General features: G+C 32.0%; 1 protein-coding gene across 5 annotated transcripts in view; it reads right to left on the bottom strand.

The window, feature by feature from the left end:
• Positions 1 to 25225, bottom strand: part of trc (Serine/threonine-protein kinase tricornered) — a 154577-nt gene that overhangs the window by 52945 nt on the left and 76407 nt on the right. Inside the window, exon 1 of one of the 5 annotated variants that reach the window (XM_018509934.1) lies at positions 10773 to 11207. The exons of the other annotated variants lie outside the window; for them this stretch is intronic. Within the exon in view, the coding sequence (XP_018365436.1) occupies positions 10773 to 10944 (172 nt within the window). The 5' untranslated portion in view covers positions 10945 to 11207. Of the gene's footprint in view, positions 1 to 10772; positions 11208 to 25225 lie in introns of those variants that run through there. 5 annotated transcript variants of the gene reach the window in all.

The following is a 25225-nucleotide window of genomic DNA, read 5'->3' as shown; positions in this document are numbered from 1 at the left end:
TATATATATATATATATATTACAAAGGAATGATATAATCTGAATCTATTTAATGTTTGTGCATATCTCATCTTTCTTTAAAAATACAATTAGTATGAAGACATACAACTATCTTTTAAATGATTTAAAAAAAGATAAAAATTAATTTAGCATTTAATATAAAAAATATAAACAGAAATTGTGTATTTTTCAAATATTATCGTAATATTTATTAATTTTATCGTCAAAATCTAACTTTTCAAAGAATTTCAAATTACTAATTTCAATTTTCTCATTCTAGAAACGACAAATTACACTTGCGTAAATCAAATTGGATATTTGACCGCAGTTAAAATTATTATATAAAATTGACTAACGGGATCAATAGCACAAGTCATCCTACTAATAGCCGTTAAGACAGAAGATGATAAGTGAGTCAATAGAATAATATTCCCTTGAATATACAAAGTCGTCATCGAGTGAAAGGTAGACTCAACAAGAATAACAGGATTTAAAGCGCTTAACGAAATATACAAGTTGTGTAAATAAACGTCTGAACTGGGACCAGTTAAATCATGATAGAAAAATTTAAAAAAAAATTATCTGCGTATTTGGGATCAGTTTCCATTTTTCTATTTTTAAAAAATCCATAACAAAAGTTCAAAGTAAATACACACCCACACGCACACACAAATTTTGAATCCTCTTTTTAATTAATATAATTCTAACTTTGCTCGCAACTTTGGTCGCACAACTTATAACTAGTTATATAGAGAAAAAATGATACAAGCCATCGTTTCTCTCAACTTTCTAAATTTCATTAATTCGTATTTCAGACATTAAATTAGAATTTATTTAAAAGAAAATTCAATTTAAGACAGTGACATGGATAATATTTTTTGCAATGGCAGAGCTTAATTCGCATATCTGACTATAGTTTTCAGCTTTCAACTCGAGAAGTATTTTATTAAGGATAATTTGCGTTAAAACTTTGCAAGAAGTAATGCTGTGCGACTACCCTCCGACAGTTCTGGAACACCCAATAAAACGGTAGCCGGTTATTGTCAAGCATAGCTTCTTTCCCATTGCTGCCCGTGGGAATTAAGCGCACCGGTCCGTCAGACAACCGCTACGAACTTATACCGAGGACTACCGTGGAGCACAGTTCGTTCCTGAAGGCGGTAGTATTACCGTACGCTGGGCGGAGAATATAACGTGTATCTTTCAGTTAGTCACGATACACAACACGGTTGTAGCATAGGATAACTATGCACGGTCCCCGTACACAGAATCGTGTTTACTACAATGTACAACGGCGGTAAATGGCACCGGAGAATGAACCGGATTTAAAGTTAAAACTCTCTTCGCGCTCATTGACTCACTCGCATTCACTCCTTTGGGTTAGTCTGTTAATTACCCTAATTTCGCCAGGAAACAGATTTATCCATTAGCGTTATAGGTTTCTCTTTGTCTTTTTTCCGGATGCGTAATCTGTAACTTTGATTCGCTTTCTACGTTCGCTCGCCAAAACACGCTATTTGTAGAGGAATTCAGTTCCTGAAATAATTCAGCAGAAAGTCGAACAAGCAACGCTATTGTACGATTGAGATAAACGATAAGTATGCTTTATCTGAATTTCTGAACTATACTTGAATCTATAACGAAATCCTTATCAAATAACTTTATTGAATTCACGTTAAATATAAGAAGTCAAATTTATTATTCTTATCGTTACATATATTTATATTATCAAGAAAAATTAATAAAAAAATGATGCTTTCAGAAAGAGACAAAATATGAATTTAAAAATACGATTTCAAAAATTTTCTTAAATACCGATAAAATTCCATGAAAATTCCTAATTTTCAAGGATACGCAGAAGAAACTGCTTGAAAATTCTAAGTATTTTCGGATAGTAAACATCCTGATCTCTAACTAAAGAAAAACCGAGTTTACAGTTAAATCGAGATCCCTCTCATTTCCATCCTGCATTATGTGTTATTCCAGATCTCAATTTTCGAGGCATCAAGATAATCTGTCTATTATATTCTCAGGACGGCTCGTGGCAACGTGTATTCAAGTTGGAAGGTTTCGACCGGAGGATCGATGCTCGCTTTCGAGATGTGGGGTCGCGCAGGAGCAGATCGAGTACCTACATGTTCGTGCGATCAGCTGTGCCGGATACTCGGTGGCCTCAACGAAGCGTTCCACGTGTGCATTCAACCCTTCTGAGTCATCCTACCTCCTTTGTTCCCCGCGTGCCACTTTCCTCTCGTTGTAGCGGCTCTCTTCTCAATGCGTGACGCAAAGTGTCGCACTGGAGCCGAGAGAGAAAGGAACAGGGAGAAATAAAGAGGACCGTGCCGTAGAAAGAGAAGACGATGGAACGAGACGGCAGGGAGAGTCTTATTGATTTTTTCGAACATCTGATCGGCGAGACGGAGACGGAAGATGGGGAGGAGATGGCTGAAGAAGGACAGTAAGACATACGAAAGCTGTAAGAGCGAGAAGGAAGGAATCTTTTCTTCCATCCCTCTTCTATCCGGTGGCCTTCGGTGAAGTCTTCAGCGTCCCGTACCTGTGTTGCCACGGTAACAGCCTAGATTCCAGAGAAGAGTTGGAGAAGACAAGGAGCAGATGGATAACTCAAAGAGAGAGGGGAAAAAAGAGACTACAAAGAGGAAACAGCGAAGAGAAACTCATGTTACGCGGTCGGTCTCTTTGTTCCAGATTTCCATGCCATCCGCAAGAATTAACACGTCGCGAAGTACAGACATGTAAATGCGGCGCATTCAGAAGTTAGCTGGGTAATTCGGTGAATACGTAGAGTAGATGAGAGGGTAACGAATATACAGTTGAAGTTCGACGTAGTGTATGATTAACTGCTGTCGTTACTCAATCGGAACTATAACTGTTAAAACATTTCCCTCGACATTTTGGAGAAACAAGAGAAATCTTATGTACCTCATGCACTTTCTAGCAAATGTAATATTAATTACGCATTGAAGGCGTTTTTACTTTCTCTCAGAAATGTTTATTTTCATCTAGATTCTACAAAATTCTTTAAAAATCTTATCTAATCCTATCGTTTCTAGTAGACAATTTGGCTCTATCACATTTTAAAGACGCCTATTCCTCTTCCCGATTTGTCACCACGCTAATCAGAATAAATAACTCTCGGAAAATTGAATAATTAACGGTATGTGTTCCTACACTTGTTTGTGCTTACCAAACAAACGACCCACGTAACATCTATCATTCCCTCATCGCTCACTCCCTTCGTTAAACTGTATTTACCGAGAACATGCAAAATGATGCAAGAGTACTCGTAGGTTCACATATCTCGTCTGCGTGTGTGAAGCCACTAAACCAGAAGTTCGGAGGAAGCGAAAGTATTGCGGGAAAAAACTGCGAAAGTTACTTTACCACGACGTCATCAACGTGTACTTTTTTCTTTCTTTTACCGCACGAAGTACATCGCGATAATATTTTTATGTCTTCATAATGTGCCAACAAAAAGTTGTACGTATATACATATATATATTATATATAGGTAAATATATATCTGGCATTTTTCTCTTGCCTAGTTGATATATTCATATAAACAGTCCTGCTCTAATCTTAATATTAGAAAAGTATTTTAGTATCGCAATATTAATATTTTTTTTTATAGTAAATTGTATAACCATAATAATAAAATAATAGCAGTTAATATAAGAATTGCTATAATTCCATACATATATCAATAATACATTTCTTATTATCTTCATTTTTAAATAAAAAATTTAAAAACAGATTTAATAAAAATTCCAAATATTTTAATCTTTTTATTACTAAGATAAATTTTATTTCAGTTCTATTTTAAATTTTATAATTTTAACAGTAATATATAGATAAATATAGATAAAATAATATATATAGATAAAAAATCAAAGAAGAGATTCTATGCAACAATTTATTTTTTCTGTAGATGAAAATTGCAGTTCTGAATGTGAGATTAATTCTGATTATGACGGTTCGCTATGCAAGCGACAAATTGAGCAAACGAGACGTCAGAATTTTCATAAATAAACGATGGAAACCGCAATCGCACTAATGATTATATGCGTCCATCGATATAGACACCCATTCCGTTTTAGCGCTTATTCACTACACGGAAATGTAGATCGTTCGCAATTATTTTCTCGCTTACCATCGTCCATTTTGTGAAAAGCTACCATGTGAAAAATCGCAGGGATAACAAATCGACTCGTTTGTAAAATCATTATTTCGTTCACGCACCAGTGGCTTATTAAAAAAGTCACGTGATATTTGCCGTCCGCGACAAATAACGTGCGTAACAAATAGAAAAATGTTTTTTGCAAACCATTCGTTTACTGCAAATTCAATGGAAAATAAATTGAATAAAAGTGTATCTGAATAATCCTGGCGAAACGAAATATTTCCTCTATAAACACCAGATATGAATAAAACCAGCGTTTTCAATATTTTTCAAATGTTAGTAATTTACAAAGAGATATTCTTGTATAATATATTACATAATAAAGACAATAATTATATTATTTCTTACGTTTTTTGTAAGATAATAAAACTTAAAATTACCTACTTTTCAAGAATAACCTCATTTAACTGATAATTTAAGACCATCATTTGTCGCAGAGTTCTCGGAGGAAACATTTTCAGGAAAGGTCATCATTTTTCACGGGATATCAGCTAACACCCTATATAAATCTAGCACAGCGGTGGCGCTAAAAATCACCGCAATTAAAAAGGATCCACTTTAAACGAACTAAGATTCGTGATCACTCAGCGGAAAATAAAGGTTGCAAATCTAATTACAATTCTCGCTTTTGATTTCTCGTCTCATCTTTGTTCCAACGAGACTAACCTAGCACTTTGGAGTTAGCTGATCCGTACTGGTGGATGGACGCGACACCCCGCGTAACGATGGGCATTCTGCCAGACAAGAACGTTCCGCATGCCAGAATACACACAGCGCGATAATCTCCAACCGCTCGCGTCGCGTTCCGGAAGATTTAAAGCCAAAAATAAGGTTCCGCTGAAAACTACTGCGGTTTGCCTGAATGATTCTTGGATGAAAAAAGGCAACCGCGTTAGAATGATTCGTGCGATGATAAAATCATAAAGTAAAGAGGGGAAAAAGTAGAAATACTCGCCTGATCCTAGAAGCACACACTGGAGGATATCATAAAACACAGAATTTTCTTTTTACTGAAATTTCGCTAAAATTATCGTCAAAAGAGGATGTCTATTTTTGCCACAGAAGTTTACTCTCTAGCCTCTAATTATTCTCCAGCCTCTCAAATGTAAACTTTCGTGGAAAATAAACTTTTCGCAAATTACATTTCAACGATACAAACAGATAGTAAAGTCATATTTATTTTATTTACCAAACTTTTTAATTTAAAACTTAATAAAATATTCAAAGCTAAAAATTAAAAGAATGTTTAAAAATGGAAATCCAATTAATTTAAAGTAAATTTAAGATTAAAGCTTACAATTAGTTAAAACATTTGACTAAAAAAAATGTTTAAAAATAATGTAGATTCAGTTAATAGTTCCACAAATAGATGCATCAAAATGTTCTGCAAATTTCGGCTCATCTGCTCAATGGCATGCAATTTGAATGAGAATGTATCTCGCCAACACATCTCGGTATTGACGTAAAGCGCGGAACTTTGTGACGCATATCATTCAGAATTCACACACATTCTATGCGCTTTTGCGACATTACACACGTGTATATACACACACGCACTCATGTACTTTAGCAGTTGATAGAAGCGGCGGCGTCAAAGTGTACTTATGTCATCGCACACGACAATGAATCTTTTAGAAGATATACGTAGGCGTACATCATGTGAGGTATGATTTCAAGTTGGCGTGACTCTGAGACCGTAGCAAAGGCAAAGAACGATTTATATTCTTCATACGTGGGTTCTACGCGGTGGAACCATTCAGACGGAAATGCTGAAACGGCGTTTTATCGCGGCGGCTTACATACTTATACATATTTATAAAAGAAACACATTGTCCCTTTCTTATGGCACAATGCGCTATAATAGATTCTAAATATATTTATAATTGCTGCTTTGCTTTGATTAGTTGCTACAATATATATGTTGCAATGAGTATAGTTGTTCTAAGTTCATGAATATTTTATATGTATGTATAACATTGTCCTTTAATCAATTCCAAGTTTAAGAAACGAGAGACATATGTCGATTTCTACCAATGTAATTTAATTTTCATCTCAGTTCAACTAACTCTTCATCTTTGTTTACTTCTCTTTTATATACATTTACAAAAATAGAAGACAATTATTCGAAAATTTGGATTATTCGCTCGCTTAATTTTTATTTATTTAATAAAAATTATATCGCAATTGATCTGTATTATTTGCGATATAAAAAAAGACAGTTCGTGAACATGAATAAAAGTCAAGATCGCGATCGGAAACCTCGATTAAGAACCCATCTAACAAAACCGGCGGCAAGCATATCGATCCTAAAGATGCCAAACCGGAAGTGACGAAAAGGAAAGGAGTTCTAGGTCGATGGCTCCGTGAACCCAACGGACTGTAACCCAGTTTCTCGAAATGCGTGGTCGGGTTCTCGCGATGCATCACATACTACGTGCGCGTATGTGCGACATGTGTGGTTGAATATACCTGATCGTACATTCGCCAATCCATTATCGGCATGCACAGCCACGCGTATCGATTCTAAGCGTGCCGATACTTTCGTTCCGATTAGATCTCTCACCCAAGTTCGCTTTTGTTTCAAATATGTCACGAGAAATATAAATAGTAGCTCTCTTTTTCTGTCTCTTTCTGTCGCGTCCTTTTCATTGATATTAGTAATTACAATGCATGCATACTCTATTACACGTGTACACTGGGTGATTCATTAGCGTGCCTTTCATCTGTATCTCTGGTGTTTCTAAATTTAAAGTGGAATGACGTAAGAGACGATGAGTGGACTTTAAACGACGCACTTTCTATTCGTTATACATTGTAAGGACTATTTTTTCCGAAAAAATGACAATTATTATATATAATATTGATATATTTGACTCTTGCATCTAATTATTTTCAGGCTACAATATTTATTTAGCAAATTTATTAAGCATTATAATTAATGGACTATATAAAACATTAGTTACACTTTAATTCCACTCTACATATATAAAATAAATGCTAAAAATAAAAACAATGAGATAGAAAAGACTCATTTCATTTACTTCTTTTTTTTCGCTATTTTTTTAGAGTGGAAACATTTTCCAACATTAAAATAAGGAGACAGAAAGGATTCGTTTTATCTATTTTTTTTATTTTTCATTGTCATTTTATTCGTTGAGGAAACGGTTTTCAAAAGGATATTCATTACCGTCAGAGATAGGTCGACTTCCGCCAAAGAACAATATTTAGCGGAAGTACGCGCTACAGAGCGAAAGTTAACGACCACAGCGTGGGTTCGCGGCTTGACAATGCGACATTTTTTCACTCATAATCAGTAAAAATAGTTAGAAGCGATAGTTTCTGCGTTAGAAATATCCGTGATTTGCGGTTACGTCCATACTTTCACTCTTATTTAAACCTCTACTCGTTGTAATTTATTACAATTTGATACATACTTCATAGAAACGCGTAAAAAAAGTTTCTATACACTTGATACGTTAAAGATGCTGGCACACAAATATCTCTCACTTTTAATTAATAAATTATTTATCTTTTTACAATCATTGGAATGTTAGAAATGAGTTAGGAAAAATAACGTCAATTACATATTTATTTTTTTTTTTATTAAAAGGTTTTGATAAATTAAATTTTTAAAGGATAAATTTATTAATTTTTAACTGAATTCCATCTTAATAAAGAAGAGAGGAAGAGAGAAATTAAAACATATAATCACATTTAGCGATTTGATGTTAAAAATTAACATTCAGCGATAAATTATAATCTCCCATAAAATTTTAATGGAGGACAAATCGATTTTATAAATCAAGAATTTATGAAACGACTTCTGGCGATTCTATTGATATCTCTGTTGATATTTATGTAAATGCGTTCAATTCGAACAATAGAATGTAGCGTGTGCAAAAGATGCACGGAAGATGCTTTTTGATCAAACGGACAGATCTGCGCGGGAAACTCATTATCGACGAAGAGTGAAAGTGCATCCGCCTAGCAGCTATCACTTTGTTAACAGTCATTTTTTCCGGCAGCGCTTTCGCACGAATCGGCAATTCCGCTCGGTCTAGCGCTTTAGAATCACCTTATACCGTTATTGGTGCGCAAATATCCAATCTACGTGTCCGAGGTACAAGCTCGTGAATTACAATTGCAAAATGTTCGCGAGTTTACGCAGTCGCGCGCTATCGATGTTATATATAATCGCGCGATTGTTCCGCTGAGCGGAATCAAAACGGATAAACAGGTTTTAAGTCGAAAACACGTAAATAGACTTGATCTCCAATAGAATTGGAAAATGAACGCAAGATGGAAACAATTTATTGAATCGTATTTTTCGAACTGTTTATAAAAGAAATATAAAAAATAGATCTCTCTCTCTCTCTCTCTCTCTCTCTCTCTCTCTCTCTCTCTCTCTCTCTCGCGAATTAAAAAATATATTTAAAATTACAAATTAAGAAATATTTTCGATAAACGTATCTTTTTTAATAAAACATTTCTTAAAGATCTGTTTAGATATAAAAAAAAATTAAGATAAATTAGTTGCATTTAATTTACAAAAATCGTAAAACCCGGAAAGGTCTTGTATACAAGTAATTCTAGATCTAGGCAATAAAATACAGATCTAGCTTGAAGTCAATTTGGGAATATACTGATTTATTGCCAACTAACCATATATGCGAGCCATATCGATAGACTAGCGGATAGTAAAAGAAACCACAGACCAAAATAATATGCTGACGAGTAATATCGATCGTGCGAGAGCTCTTTCGAAAAGTGTCCGTAAATGTAGCCAGATACTTCTCCCGAAGGTACTATTATCCTAAATGCCGATCGGTCGGTTTCTCTTCCGTGCTAAATTGTTTTCGTAATAATCGACGTAATGTTCGCGTTCTACAGAAAATGACTCGGATAGCGTTCCTTTGCACATCCGAAAGAGCAAAGGCTCAATTTCGGTTGTGCTGTTCTAATTAAGAAGTAACTCCAGTTTTTGAACAAAAACATTTCATTATTATTACTAAAAATCTATGAGTATGTGTATACTGTAAAATTTTACATTAATTTTACGTAATTTTATATTATATTATATTGTTCAACAAGAAATGATTTTTTTAAGCATAAAAACAAGATTAATCGTATCTTGTAGGTTTATGAACGCTGATAAAACTATAGAAGACAATTATCTTTGTTCTTGTGTACTGTTTTGTTGAGCAGTATTATCATTATTACATTAGACATACCCCTCCTCTCTCTCACTCCCCCCCCCCTCTCTCTCTCTCTCTCTCTTTCTCTCCAATCTTTACAGATAGAGTAATTAATAGAACCTATTTAGATCGATTTTGTATTTCAGATCCTGATTGAGATCATATATTGTGTATATATTTTTTAATCCCTATGAATGAACATTATTGTGAAACATCTTAAACACGATTTATCACGCCTTTTCTACATCTTGCTGCCGCGAATTTCGAAGAAAATACGCGAATTTTCCTGTTATTGAAGATGCCTTCCGTCACTTTCACTCGTTTTTCCACTTACTTTCTACAAACAGGCGCCTCCTCTTTCTTTGCTTGCATTGAGGAAACAGGGCTGACAATGCAGCTTTATTCACACAATGATTACTTATCAACAACTATACTTTAAAAAAAAAGAGAGATAGAGAGAAAATGCATATCACTTTCTGCTTTGAAGTTTTCACAAAATGAAAAGTTTCTTGCACATGCTATGCGTTTACCCCTAATTATAGACACGTGATTCTCTGAATTTTTATAAACTTTCCTTGAGATAAATAGTATTTGTTGATAAACGATACCTTACATACTATATTTTGATTTTAACGTCCTTTTCTATTTTGTGGCACTTTCTACTTTTAATGAGGCATTAAAAAGTAACGATTTGATTCGACATTCGTTAATGTAAAATTGAGAAAGCTTGATAAAATCAAGAGATAATATTTGAACGAGTAGACGATAATACGGCAAATATGATCTTTAGATTAGATAAATAAAACTCTTAATTAAAGCACATTTGATGCCAAACGTTAGATAAAAACAGAGATAGTTATGTGTTTATTGATTCATGAATTTACACTTCACATCTCTGTTTATTCAATAAAAATGAAAGCAAAATTTTGCAATGTTTAGTCTTCAAGAAATATACAAAATTATCAAAAAATTGAAGATGATTGCTATAGATACGAATTATAATTTGTTTAAAGTATATACGTGTATGCTATACATAATATATAAAATAAAATCTTTTATAAAAATCTTTAAAGAATTATTTTTCGTTATCCATTGTCAAATTATATAATTATAATATACCAAACAATTAAAAAACAATTAAAAAATATAAGTATGATACACCGAATTATATGTGAGAAAATCAAATAAAATACATGTACATTGGAAAAATTAAGAATTTATATGATAAGAAATTATTAATTTAATTTACTGCAAAGTTCAATATAATGAAATCAAGAGACACTTTTTATTATTATCTAAATATAGAGATTAATTATCTTCGAAGATAAGGTATCCACAATCAAAGATCCAGCAATTTTTTAATACTTATTTACTGACCTGAGAGGTAGGATTTGGCGCAAATGATGTAGCTGCACATCCGCCCTATCTTCGTCCACACCGTCTTAAAGAGCTCAGAGTACATCGGTAAACAATGGTAATCGTCCCTTTCTCTGATCTGTTCCTCAATCACCCCTCCTCGGCATTCACACATTCGCGTGTCACCAGACATGTATTGTACCGTGTTGTTGCGTGAATGTCGTTGAACTCACGCGTGCATTCACGCGCCGAAATATCACGCCAATCGTCGCAATTTCCGAGATTTTGGCTCCGAATCACGCATGAGTTCGTGCACTTGTATGTTCGTGTGGACAAGGTACACCCATGACTCTTACAAAATGTCCACCAAATGTTTATCGAATGTTGATATCGACCAATAAATCGCTCGATCACAATTTATTACTCTTCATTAGCCACATGAACGACGTAATACGACGATTATTGACGTTATATCTATTACAATGATACATGTCATGTCATCGATCTTCAAGTACTTTCGAATGTAACAAAAAGTTGAGATGAATGCTTAAGAATTATGCAATAGTTAGTGTTAAATAAGAAGTTGGGATACTTGAATAATTATGCAATCAAAATATTTCTTATTTAGAAAGTTATTTTAAATTCTACGCATTAACTGGAAATAGAATAGAAATATAAATAAAGATTTTATTATTCTTTTGTATGAAAATTAGTCTCTTAGTTTAAATTTACTATCGAGAACAGTTTCCAGAGATAAAAATATCACAATTGTGATATTCAAAAAAAGAAAAAATATATTTCATTTATTTAAAAAAACATATAATTTCATTTATTAATTACATAATTCTGTTTTTCATTTTTCACCTTTCTATTTCATGAACACTATTATACTGCTGTTTATTTATTGCGATCCTTTTCTACGATTTTAAACTTTCAATTCTACTTACTACTGTAATTCACGAACTGTTTTTACGGCGAACTCTCACTTATTCGTTTTCAGTTTTATAATTTTTATCATTAAAAGTAATTCTCAAAGTGAAACTCTAAGCTTTTAAAATATACACCACGCTTTAAGAAACACTAATAATGAATGAGCTATAGCGAGCGGTCGAGACGTAACTGACACGATAAGTAATTAATTGTAATCGTTGACTCAACCATTAAATCGTGGCACGATTTTAATGATTGCATATTATGTCACGGAAAGCGTATTTTGTGCTCAGTCATTTATAGTGACGTTGTGCAGTCCGTCTCTCTTTAACCAGCTGAGAAAACACGAAATTACACGTACACCCACATAATTTTCTCGTCCGACGAGTTCGCGATGATTATTGTGCTCTTACACTGCCGCGAAAAACCATATTTCAAACTGTTTAAACTGAGCGACCACCTGTCAGATAAACCCGTAATTCTATAGAAACTTCATGTCGCGTTTCGCTTAAGGCTTTTGTCGAACGACAAATATGAAATTGCTTTTTTCTTGTCAAGAACTTATAATAAAACATCGGTTTAAAGAAAGTTTAACAAAATTTTTTTGACAAATTAAATGTTAAATATGTTTTAAATTGTTAATACACTGAGAAAAATGTCCGTTCAAAAAGTAACAAACAAATATTTCCGATTGATTTTGATCGGATTTATAAGACTATCCGATCAAATTTTAGGACTATCCGATCAAAATCAATCGGAAATATCTGTTTGTTACTTTTTGAACGGATAAAGCCTGGAAATTTTTCTCAGTGTAGCAATTGTTCTTGAATTACATCAAATTTACATATTTTACTAAATTTTTGGCTTTATGACTTTCTATGACAATCTTGAGTTATATTTTGCAAGCATTTCTAAATGATAGTTCATCAATTTTCATAAACGATCATAAATTCGAATATCAATTTATCAAAATATGTTTATCAAAATAAATTATAACAAATAAATACATAACTCTGGTAGAAATGTGTGCAGTTTTTCTAGACACCTATCTAGTTACTACCTAATATTACTGTATTCTCATTAATTGTGTCAATACTGAGTAGGAAATGGACAAGAACTTGATAGAGTTTTATTCTGTCCATTTCACGAGCAGCTGGCTTGCTTATTTAATCAATTTAATATCCATTATTTGTTGTGTTTCTATTCAGTAAATGGATTCAGATTTTACGCAACTCTTTTGTATGCAGTAATTGCAAACAAAGTGTTACACCCTGATTGGGATCCTAAGTAGTTTTCCTTCTCAGTTACTAGACAGAAGTTGGTGTAACTGTTTAGTAACTGCTCAAAAAATGCATGAAATTTCTACCAGGGAAGTAAGTATAACACATAATACTAAAGTACACGGAGAGAATTCTCTTTTAAAATTTATCCTGAAAATATGGTGATTGTGGTACAATACAATATTTTGAAGATTTTTACCATGCATTTCAGTAAAATTGATCAAATTTATTTTATACTCTATTGTAGTTTTATTAATGAATGAGAGAGATTTATATTAAAATTCTTCGAAATACAATGTTGTCCCACGACTGTTATATTTTCAGGGTAAATTCTATTCTAAGAAAAATATAACAAGTCAAACACAATATTCAAAAAAGCATAATAATTCGATCGATCATTATTTGATTGACAGAAACTGTGACTTGGATTTATGCTTCTCAAACATTGAGAAAAATTTAGCAACGTGTAATCGCAACATGCATCAACGATTATCGTTTATCAGGCTTAAGGAATGCGATCGTCTTTTAATGTAACGACAATTTGAATTAATAAACAGATATTTTCTGTAAGGGATAAATTTTTCACGCGTGACTATCTGCAAAAAATGGTATATTTCCATCTTATTACTTAATAATTCTAATTCTACTATTTTATCGCAAATACAGTGATGCCAATTTAGCGGTTTTCCAGCTAGATCTAGCGTTTTTTAGAGGTTGTCTAAAATTTAAGAAATGCGGCTAGCGGTAATTCTGACGGGATTTTTTTTAAAGCCGCATTTCTTAAATTTTGCAGCTAGGCAACCTTTAAAAAACGCTAGATCTAGCTGGAAAACCGTTAGAAATTGGCATCACTGCGCAAATAGCAATTTCAATTTTAAACGAGTAAAACCGTAACTCAGGTAGATATATTTAGCGCAATCGGAAATCGTTTATCACAAAGTCATAAACGTTGTGTTTATAATCAGTAACAAATTAAAATTGATTATCGAAGTGTAATAATCGCATTATAAAATAATACCAAAGTAAAAATCTGATCCAATAGAAGATTCGTATTCGTATAATAATTGACGTTAACTTAGTCTGTTTATACTAACAATTTATTTAATATTTTAATAACAAACAAATACTAATTCATTATAAAATGTATTATAAAATTCAAATTTGTAATACAATTATGGAAAAAATTTGTCACTGAGTATGTATCGCAAATTTGCTGTAATGCTCGACTGGTTTACTACATACAAAAATAAAAAATCTTGTATGCAAAAGTTAAGTCGACATTTTCCTAATTTTTTATTTTCTTACAGGTCAGTCAGGCAAAAGTTAAAAACAATTCAAAACATTTGGAAATTTTATAAAACATTTCAATTCGTATACTTCAAAATTAAATGCCAAAGGATTTTTGTGATTAAAAAAATTTTTCGCAATTTTAATTTTAATATAGAAATAATATTTGCCTGAATTTCGGAATAAAAAATGCATTTTTATATATTCCCTCTGACTAAATTATATAACTAATTTATTGCAAAATAAAACAAATGTAATAATTCTCGTTTAAAAAGAAAGTTATGTTAGACTTATCTCTTTATATTCAAGTAGTTTATATTTGGATATTTATATATTCAAACGCTCTTAATTTATTTTGCAAAAAAGAATCATTTATCAAAGAACAAAACCGTGCGAGAATGAAAAGAAAAAAATGAAAAAAAAAGTGACATGTATATGCGGATACGCGTTGCGTTTTACGATAAATGTACACCGTCGTTATGATGATAACGGAAACGATTAACGTTTTACTGTTCATCTATGACACGGGGAAATAAAAAGTGACGTTATTGCTCTTATCTTGAAAAAAAAATTCTGCTCTATTTGACGTTATCGAATATCGTACAAGCATATGATGCTCGATAACGTAAATAGAGAAGAATATTTTTTTATGCTTGTACTTATTATGGAATAATACTAGAAAACGTGAAGCATACACTATCAATATTTGATAATTTTTGTTACTTCGTAAAATAAAAATCTTAAGATCTTTTCATTTCTTATTCTAATTTTCCTTATATATTTTACTTAAAATATATATTTATTCTCAAATTTGCATTTTTGTTAGCATAAGAAATTTTTCCTTTGGAAAGCCATGTGAAATCTCGAGATTTCGAGTTTTAAATATAAATTAACATATAACCTGTTATTTAACATAGTTAAAAAATTTAAACTAGATATAATAATTACATGAGTCTTTATCACACTTACTTTCAACTTTCGTGAGTAATTCGTAAATTTTTAAGAATTTATTCTTCCAATACGCTTCAAATGAGAAATTCAATGAATTCTCACGTCTCTAATTATTTACGTGATAATATAAAGCTTATTTATTTAGATTTAAATCATTTATTTAATGCAAATTCTGACACAACAATGATATTTAGTAGTAAGGTTCTCAATTAGAACTACACGCAAAATTTCTATTTTAAGTGAGGGAATTCAACTAGATCAGAATTTACGCGATTTCATATAGTTTCCAAATCATTTTAAACAGCAGACATTTAAATGTCACAGTATTTCAGATATCAAAACGTCGTTACGAGATTAAGAGTAAAAAATGTAAAGTAGATTTTAATTTAAGCAACTCCCGTTTCATCATTCAACATTACACAATATTATTATCATCATTATATCTCGTCTTTCTTTTTTTGCACAGCATAAATTTTATCGTCGTATGGAAAACATCACGCATGACTGACGGAAAGTGAGTACATGTTGCGTAATTACATTTTCAATGCAAAATTGTTCATTTTAATTTTTTTTCACATATTGATTTTAATATTAATATGTAATTAACAGATTGTAATAGGTGACTATTACTGCAATGCAAAGAAGAAATAGTAACATTAGAAAAATAAGATTTTTTTACCAAAGACATTACTCAACCTTTCAATATTAGTCTATTAGTCTACATGACTAACGTGGCACAAAGTCAAGTATACGATAATTTTCTAACATATGTCAATAAAAATTGCTTGCATATTGATAACCGACTTCATCAGTATCTTCAATAAATCTGTTAATATTAATGAAATATACCTAATGAACATGAAATACCATGCGATAATAATTTCATTACTCGCGAGATTTACAAATTTCTACAGTAAAGATAAAATTCCTCAGTTTTTTTTAATGTCTCTAAATAATAACATTTTTTAGATTTTTGCAACAAAATATAAGATATAGTAATAAATTATATTTTCTTTTAATTAAATACTATATTGGTTAAATAATGCTGAATATTTATGTGATATAATATGAATTCGAGCATTTACGAGTAACGATTTAAATATTCAGAAATTTCAGTTTTATTAATTTTAGATTAAATTCAGTTTTTATATAATAACTGAAATTATTCTAGTTCATAAAAATTAATAATACTGTAACACAATGTTATTCTATAATATATTATTTTACAATATAAATAATAGTAATAACAATTTCTTACATTCACAAAGACTTCAGTAACAATTAAATTCTTTATAGCTCTAGAATGTCACACAATTTTTCGTTTTTAGCATTGTGAATACGAAGCCCTAGGTGAACGAACGCGAACAAATACGAATAAACAACTTACTTCAATGAGTGCCATCACGTCGGTATAGCACTTATCGTTGGTTATTTATTCGTATTTGATTGTGCTCATTTACTCTGTCTGGATCTAACTTATCAAAATCCATTGTAACATATTGTACAAATATGGATTGCGTAATAATCTCAAATACAGGAGCAGCTTAATTCGACATAAATCTCATTGCTATATATATAAAATTATTGGATCGTTCATGATTCGAACTTCACTCGCTCTAGCATAAGAAGTCTAATACGTGTACACGGAAAAACAATATCGAAATAATCGATAGAATATCAAGAATAGGATTTCCACTTCTCTCAACTCTTTGAATAATTCTTCTCGGATTTTCGTTACCAAGTAACGTACCAAGATCCTTAACACTCGGAATCAGCATAACTTTTGCGTTGTTTTTCGAACCGCGGCACTGTTGCGCTCGAATTAGAACTACTTCAGTCCATATCACTTATTCTACTGGGATACTATTATCTTGAAGATAGACTGGAGAATTGTTCGAAGATTCCTTCCCCGTAGGGACTTGAAACTTTCGATGAATTACGTTGCCGAGTTCATAAATCACTCATCCAAGACTCGCGTTGAGAAACTTAGTATTTGAAGTCACGACTCTTCTATGAATCAATATAAATTTTGAATTCAATTCCCATAGCTATAAAAACAAGAAAATGCACTTTACGCCGATTATATTTGCCTTTCGATCATGTACAGAAATTACTTTTGTTCACATGTACATCGCGCGAAAGTCTAAGCTCAGATTGCATCGATCTCGATATTAATCAGCGCAATTTGTGCGTGCGTATCACGAGCTAAGTTACGAACCGGTCGCGCGTACTCGAGCTGACTGACTGACTGACTGAGAGGTTAACACTAGCGAGTGCCAGTGGAGTGTGTGGTAGGATCGGGGGACGACTTCTATGCCCACGCACAACTTCGTCTGTCGCGGGTAGAAAATGGACGTAAGTAAATCGTATGCGTGTGTTCACAGGTGCGCCGCGACACACGTACGTGCGTGAACGTGTACGAGCCGGCGTCCATGATTTCACGTATGGAAGCACATGATTTACGCATATTTAAGCCTCATTAATTCATAAGAACGGAAGTGGCCAGTGTCACACTAACACAAATCGGCTCTCTCCAAAAAAAAAATGCGATAAGTGTGACAAATCACAAAATGTATTAGAGTTCATTTAATTCAATTTTATTTTTAGTTTTAATTTTATTTGATATAAATATAACTTAATCTTATTGAACATATCTTCAATTAATTAACATAAATATTAAAACTGTAAATATTAAACTTGTATAAATTTATCAAGAATATACCGGTTTTTATTAATTAAAAAGAACAACAACAAAAAATTTCCAGATATATAATCATGTGGAAAATAATAATTAAAGCAAGACGCTATCTTTCATCTTTTTATAATATCGAAGTATCAGTTTTGTGAAATCTTTAATTAGTCAGAATCTCGCGTTATTTTTCCACACAAAAATTTACATATATTTTTATGTTCTGAAAAGATCGATAAATCACGTTCCCTAAACATTGTATTTTGATTCTTCTATTTTAGGCGATGCCGACACTGATAACGATGGACTCACGCCGATAATACGATATTGTTTTCGAACACTTTTAATCTTTTATGTAGCGAGTATTGTAGATCGGATAACAAGGTCGGTGGAAGATTTCGAGATTACCGAGACATTTACTCCGCTTTTCCTGGCACGGTACCAACCGCGCGGTCAAATCGTTAACCGGAAGCCAGAGTGCCGGAATGAGTACCATCAAGACGAAATTTGTGCTACATGCGACGGAGGCTCACTCGGATGAACTCGCGCTCGCTTAACTTTTCTCTCGGACAACGAGTGGATCGTTTTTCCACCACAACTTAAATTGCTATCCTTGCTGAAGTGCATTAAAGTAAATGCACGAACAGCGTCTCGAAGTTGTACTTTAATAAAGCCGCTAACCGAAAATACAGCAATTCTACGACGTCCAAATAATAAATACGGCAATTCTTATCAAAAGCAGTAACTAATGCTAAAATACTCGGAATGTCTAAGCTGTTTCTCTGATGTATTTATTGCGGAGATTGCTCCGAATAATATGTTCTTAGATTGTAGAAATAATTGTCTGAGACAACTAAATTTAATATCACCGTTAAAACGAGTTACGGACGATACGCGTCATCTCGACAGATCATGTTCGATGGGACACTTCCTACCAGCGTGTTGTTGACGACGGTCGAGAACAAAAAAAATAACAATTATTAATTCGCCGCGTGGCAAAGGGGCGAGCCAACGATGTGGCTGACAATGAGTTCAGTTCGCTTGGCCCCAATCGACGGTCGCGGTGACGCCATCGATATAAAGTTGCACGCGTCTGTTGACTAACTGTACTTCGCATGAAAGTACGGGTGGTTATACATATACCACGTCTCAGCAGAGTGTCCCAGAACCATTCCTCTTAACTATTAAGGATAACAAGAAAATGATGAAGTTATTACTTATTAAATTATAATCGATTGGAGATAAAATGTGACTATAGATAAATAAATAATTTTAGAAAAATTAAACGTCAAAAGCAGATATTTGGTACCCAAATTAATTTTAAATAAATTTGCTTTCACATGATTTAAATCCACCGGATTATATTGCTGATTAATAGAGACAGGTTAAAATTGAAGAATTGCGGGCAATGATGGATTACACGGGCAAACCAAGTTTTTTAGTAGACCTTATTTCAAGCTTTTATGATTTCAAAATTAGATATAAAAATATATTGAAAATATAAATTTAAATAAATATCGCTACTAAGAATAAGAAATGCTAATCAACAATTTATAAATCATAAAATAAATTTTTATTTTTATTTTCGTATTTATAAATTGTTTATAAATACTAAAATAAAAAAGTTAATCAATAAATTTATAAATACTAAAATAAAATATGAAAATATTTTATTTTTAGTATATGTTTAATACGTTCACGCAAGAACGAATATATAAATCAGAACGCATGTAGAATGCTACGATTTGAGCTTGTGTGTATAATATGTATGCATATATAAACGGCAAAAAGATAGTAGTCAGCTCTCGTACGTGCTCCGACACACTGTGCGTAATATGGAGGAGACGACCGATGACAGAAATAAATGTCGATTGTTCTCGTTATCTTTCGACCGCACAGTGCCCGAGACAATACGACGAGACGAAGCATGCCAGTTTCTTCAAGCCGCGTGACGTGTCGAGTGAAAAGCCTTTGAGAGAATTGAAAATCTCACTTATAGCACTCTTGACATTATTATTTGAATTACTGTACGTGAAAAATATATATCATATATAGGCGCAACACCATTAAATACGACGCGTAAATGAAAAAATAAAATAATTGCAAAGTATTTCTATTACATATAAAATAAAGTCGTAAAATCTTACAGCTTCGTGTTTTGTAGCACCATAAAACAATACTGTGATAAAGCAATTTCATTTTATACTCATTCATTTTACAAAATTGATTTCAGTAAAATGACAGTAAAAGATCGAGTTTCAGGAAATATTATAGTTTTCAATAATTAACAATTTTTTTATGTAACTCAATGTTATACAACAATAAATACTTTCTTCTGTTACTTTTTTAAAGTAAGAAAAAGATTAAATTGCACTATATTTTTTTATATTTCTAAATTTATCGTAACAAGTTTTCATATTATTAATAGAGATACGTACTAAATATTAATAAAGATACACACCAAATGATATAAAATAAAGGAAGTTTGAAAAATTATGAACATCTAACGGCATTTGTAAAATTACGAATATTATCTAATTTCGTATTAACGATCTTCTGTCCTTCTTTACGAGACTTATCATGAGTGGATTATAATGTAGACCGGCAGAGAGAATCGAGTTAACTCTGCGCTTGGCGGTAAGTGACTCGTACTTGTAGCTTTGTGACTAATAAACTTATAAATAGCCATCGTAAAATGGAAAGTAGTTGCGCCGTTAATATATTTGTCCAGATCTCGTTTAATGTTATGTGTCTCGTACGAGTTTTGTGACATGTCTCCAAAACTAATTGTTCTTAATCCCTCTTTTATTAATTTGCTATCAATAAAATTGCAATGTACAAATAATTCTCATTGACAATAATTTTATATCGCATATAGCTGCAGGTGATATAAAAAAATGATACAAAAAATTCCACTGTAAATTAGAATATATAATATAAAAGAAAACCTTGTTGCGCATAGTATTTTTATCGCTCGGCTCGGTGGAATAATTAACGTTACGATAGTAGATAATTAGAAGACTAGTGCGCCACGTCAGTCACATTTGATCGCAGTTAGTCCGGTAAAATTGGAGCGTCTAATCGGTAACCTAACTCCCAGAAGCAGGCACCCACGCGATATCCTTGCACGATGTGAAAACGAGGCGTCTCCGACACACGTCAGGCGTCATGACGGCGGCGAAACAATATCCGTGCTCTCAATGGCAAGCCATGCTTGTCCGGTATAACACGGTCGCACGACGTTCAGGGACTGTCTCACGCCTAGGTAAACTAAACGCACGCATCTAGAACTCATACTTTTTAGCTACTTTTAATCATCAGATAATAGAATGCAGATAGATAGAAAAAAACTACAAATTCATTTTTGTGGTTCTTTAGGCTTTGTGATTTTTATGGGTATATTAATTTTTTTCTTAGAAATACGCTCAACGATTTTAAAAACGTTTCTTAATTCTTTGTCTGCAATCTAGGTCTTTTTGGTATAAATGAAATTTCACTTTCAAATTTCTTTAAATTTCTAAAATAAAGAAAGGAGGAGTGCAATTTTCCTTTTAAAATATCGTGCAAAAAAACTATTTGGTAATATAATAGAAATGTCAAAAAGTAACCTTAAATTTTTCCATCTTTTAAAAGCCTACAACAGTAAAAAAAAAACATTACAAATGGAAGCAATAAAAAAAATATAATTGTAGACGGAAGTTTGATTTCAATAATTTTGTTGTAATATCAATTTTTTTCTATCAAAACAGAAAATATGCTCTAGACTAAAAACACTTCAAAAATCATTAAAAGCCTCATAAGAATAGTAATTGCTAAACATAATAGCAATTAAATGTTTTTTAAATTATAAAGTTCTCTTCTTTATTTTACTTTTTAAATTTTCTTTAATTTTGATCAGAACTGTATAATTTTCAATACTTCAAGGTAAAAGAAAACGAAATAGAAAATTTTTTGCACAACAAAACTGATGAAGCAAGCAGCAAGAAGAATCGTGGAGAGAATACATGAAATAAAAAATATTCGGTGGTTTAAAAAAAAACAGTACAAACTCGCCGGTATTTAAAATGGGAAAGAGAGAAAGGTATACATTAGACTGATGTGTTGTTCCATTTAGACCGACAGCGATACATGAAAAAATACAAAGCTCACGACCGAAGAGTAAACGTCATACGATCGATAAAATAAACAACGTTGCAACTTAAATTGCGGAAAAATGCATCGCTTCGATCAGATCTGCGGAGAAATAAACCGCTTCCTTGAAACGATAAGATAAATCGCTCACATTCGTTATCTGCCTCGAATATGTGAAAACATGTAAAAGAAAATAACTATACATGCTACGTAAATGCGATCACTGAGATACAAAATGCTATGTAAAAGCAAAAGTTTTTTCTCCGAATCAATTGTCGTGCAAATTTCTGTCTTTACTATAAATATTGATTACATTTACGATAATTTACATAAAAATAGGCCAGTATTCATAGTCTGTTTTTATTTTAAGACCATCTAATGTCTTAGGCGTCGTCTATACAATACACGGAGTAAGAAGTAAGAGTAAGAAATTGACCAATCACAGTCGATTATTCTTTTCACATTCGACTGTGATCGGTCAATTTCTTACTCTTACTTCTTACTCCGTGTATTGTAGACGACGCCTTAAGAGATACTAATACGGTTTTCTGATTGGTTCATAATGTTTTAAGATTATACTTAAGACAATCATAAAATCGACTACGAATACCATTATTATTTTGTTATTAAATAAGTTTATACAAAATAAATGAAGTCTTGCAAAAATTCTTGATGATGGTATGAGAAAATATCTTTTGATCCAATTTTACAGAAAATCGTAAAAATTAATAGAAATATAAATTTTAATAAAATATTCAATACAAAAATTATAATGTTTCAATACAATTTATTGTTACTTTTTTCGCAATTTAATGTGTATCATATCGATGGTTATATATAGATATACGTAACGTTTATGATCAAGCACATTACGTAATAAATTTGGCGTTTGCAATATTTCTTCAAAAGCTGCATTCCTCAAAATAATTCTCACGTTGCGCGTTGGAGAGAATTCATGCTAGGGGAAACTTTCACCAGTACTTAACCGTAATCCTACTAAATTCGTACTCGCGTATTCTCATGTGCAGTATAATCAAGCATCTCACATCAAGTAGCCTAACTATCGAGAATTAGGAATGATCGATGGCTGCCTGTAGTAATACCTCTCTCTCTCTCTCTCTCTCTCTCTCTCTCTCTCTCTCTCTCTCTCTCTCTCTCTTTCTCCCTCCTCCTCATCTTCCCTCTACCGTCTTCAGACGTACCTATCTATTGATCGTACCTACAGTGTGGGAAGATTCTCAAAATACAGTAATGATTGCTCCAGGTAAAGCAAACCTTCCCGGTATAACCTTGGAAAATTTCTCTCTTATTTCCTTCCCTCTTGAAGAAAGTTCAACTCATCCTAAGTTAATAAGAAGATAGAAATAACGAGGTATACTTCAAATAATATAATAAAGATTTATAACAAAATCAATCTAATAATTTTCGAAAAATATACTATAATTTAAGATAAAATTATTTTGAATTTTAAACTAAACGATATATCGTTTCTATAAAATATATGTTATACTTAAAGTTTATTTAAAAAATAAAAGAATTACTATAATAATCCACACTGAAAAAAAATATAGTCAATTTTAATAAAAATTTAGTTGCCAACTAAATATTTATTAAATATAAAGATATATATTTATTTGATACAAAAGAAATGTCGTTAATTTGATTTAACAATCATTTTTTTTACCGAACAAATATTTATTTACTGTAAGTAAATGTTTAGTTGGCAGTATATTGAACTAAATATTTATTAAAATCGACTATATTTTTTTCTCAGTGCACGTATAAAAGAATTTTTGTAACATTTTTTCTCCATTGTTATCGTTAAAGCGTTGAGATATATACGCATATGTATATATATATAGATACTTTAAGCAATTTAATCGTTTTATAACATTAACTATTTCACGTTGAAACAACCAAATCGCTATTATGCATGTCATTTGCTGCAGCAAAAGCTACGAGAAAGAGTTTCGTGTTTCATTATCTGCGGCTGTAAATTCATGGCGCAATTAGGTTTTTTTTGTAAATTGTAGCGCGATAACAAGGATGGATTAGAAGCCGGCGCCAATATATAACCAAAGAGCGTAACCGCACGAGATTAACCGCTGCACTTAAGAACCACTAAGAACGAATCTATTATATAGGAAGGTGCTAAATGTGGTTCCGCGAAGTGGTTCTGGCCGTGCATTCGCATCTCCGCGATATCCGAAGAGGTTTATGACGCAAGCGGCATTGCCGCCCACAATGACGAATGTACGGCTGTAGCGCATTTATCCCTCTTGAAAGTCGACGAACCCCCGCGGCGCTCTCGAGGTCAGCCTCGAACTATGAAACTGACGAAAACCAAGTAATGACAGTATAGAACGTATAATTACGCTAAGTGCGATTGTTACAACTGCACGAATGGCCGGCGTCATTAATTATTCACTGAAACATCGTAATTTCGACAGAAATTTCGTGAAACTGTATCAGAAAGAAAACGTAATAAAAAATATCATGAAAAAGATATAATAAAATTAATAATATATATATATATAAATTTTAATAATATCATTATCCGTTTAGACGTCTAAAACAATGATGCTCTCACAGAATTATTATTTTAAATCTCAAAATTATTATTTTTGCATTATTAGATCTCTAATTTATTAATATAAAAATACTTTTCATTCTTTACATATGTTTAGCAAACAATCTATTTTGAATACGTCGTTTATCAAAGAATTTATATGCTTCTCTTGCGCTATTACAAAAATCGCGTGTTTATTTTTCCTGCGAAAGACTGCAAAACTGCAAGTAAACATATATTTTACTGTTGACATTTCATGAATTGTAGATAACTATGTTAGTATTAAATCTTATTAATTCTAATAAATAAAAATATATAATAAAAAATATGTAACAAAAAACAATATTTTATTATTTTTTAAACATATATTATAACATATATTTAAAGAAATATATGTGTCAGTTTATAAACAGATTGTTAAAGTGTTAATGAACTTCATTCGTTTTTCATAAAAAGAAGATAAACTACTTTCTTGATTATTTTTGCAACTAAATTAAATACGAATATCCTGGTCCTTCTAAAATATGTATTAGAATTATTCAGACGCTATAATGATGTCGTAAAACAAAGTGATTAATAGACAAGGATATAAATAAAAATAAATCGCTGATGATGGCTTTATCGAAACAGATTACGA

This window comes from Trachymyrmex cornetzi, unplaced genomic scaffold, assembly GCF_001594075.2.
Source record: "Trachymyrmex cornetzi isolate Tcor2-1 unplaced genomic scaffold, Tcor1.1 scaffold11, whole genome shotgun sequence".
Classification (NCBI taxonomy): Eukaryota; Metazoa; Arthropoda; class Insecta; order Hymenoptera; family Formicidae; genus Trachymyrmex; species Trachymyrmex cornetzi.
This window is presented reverse-complemented; position numbering and strand designations above follow the sequence as displayed.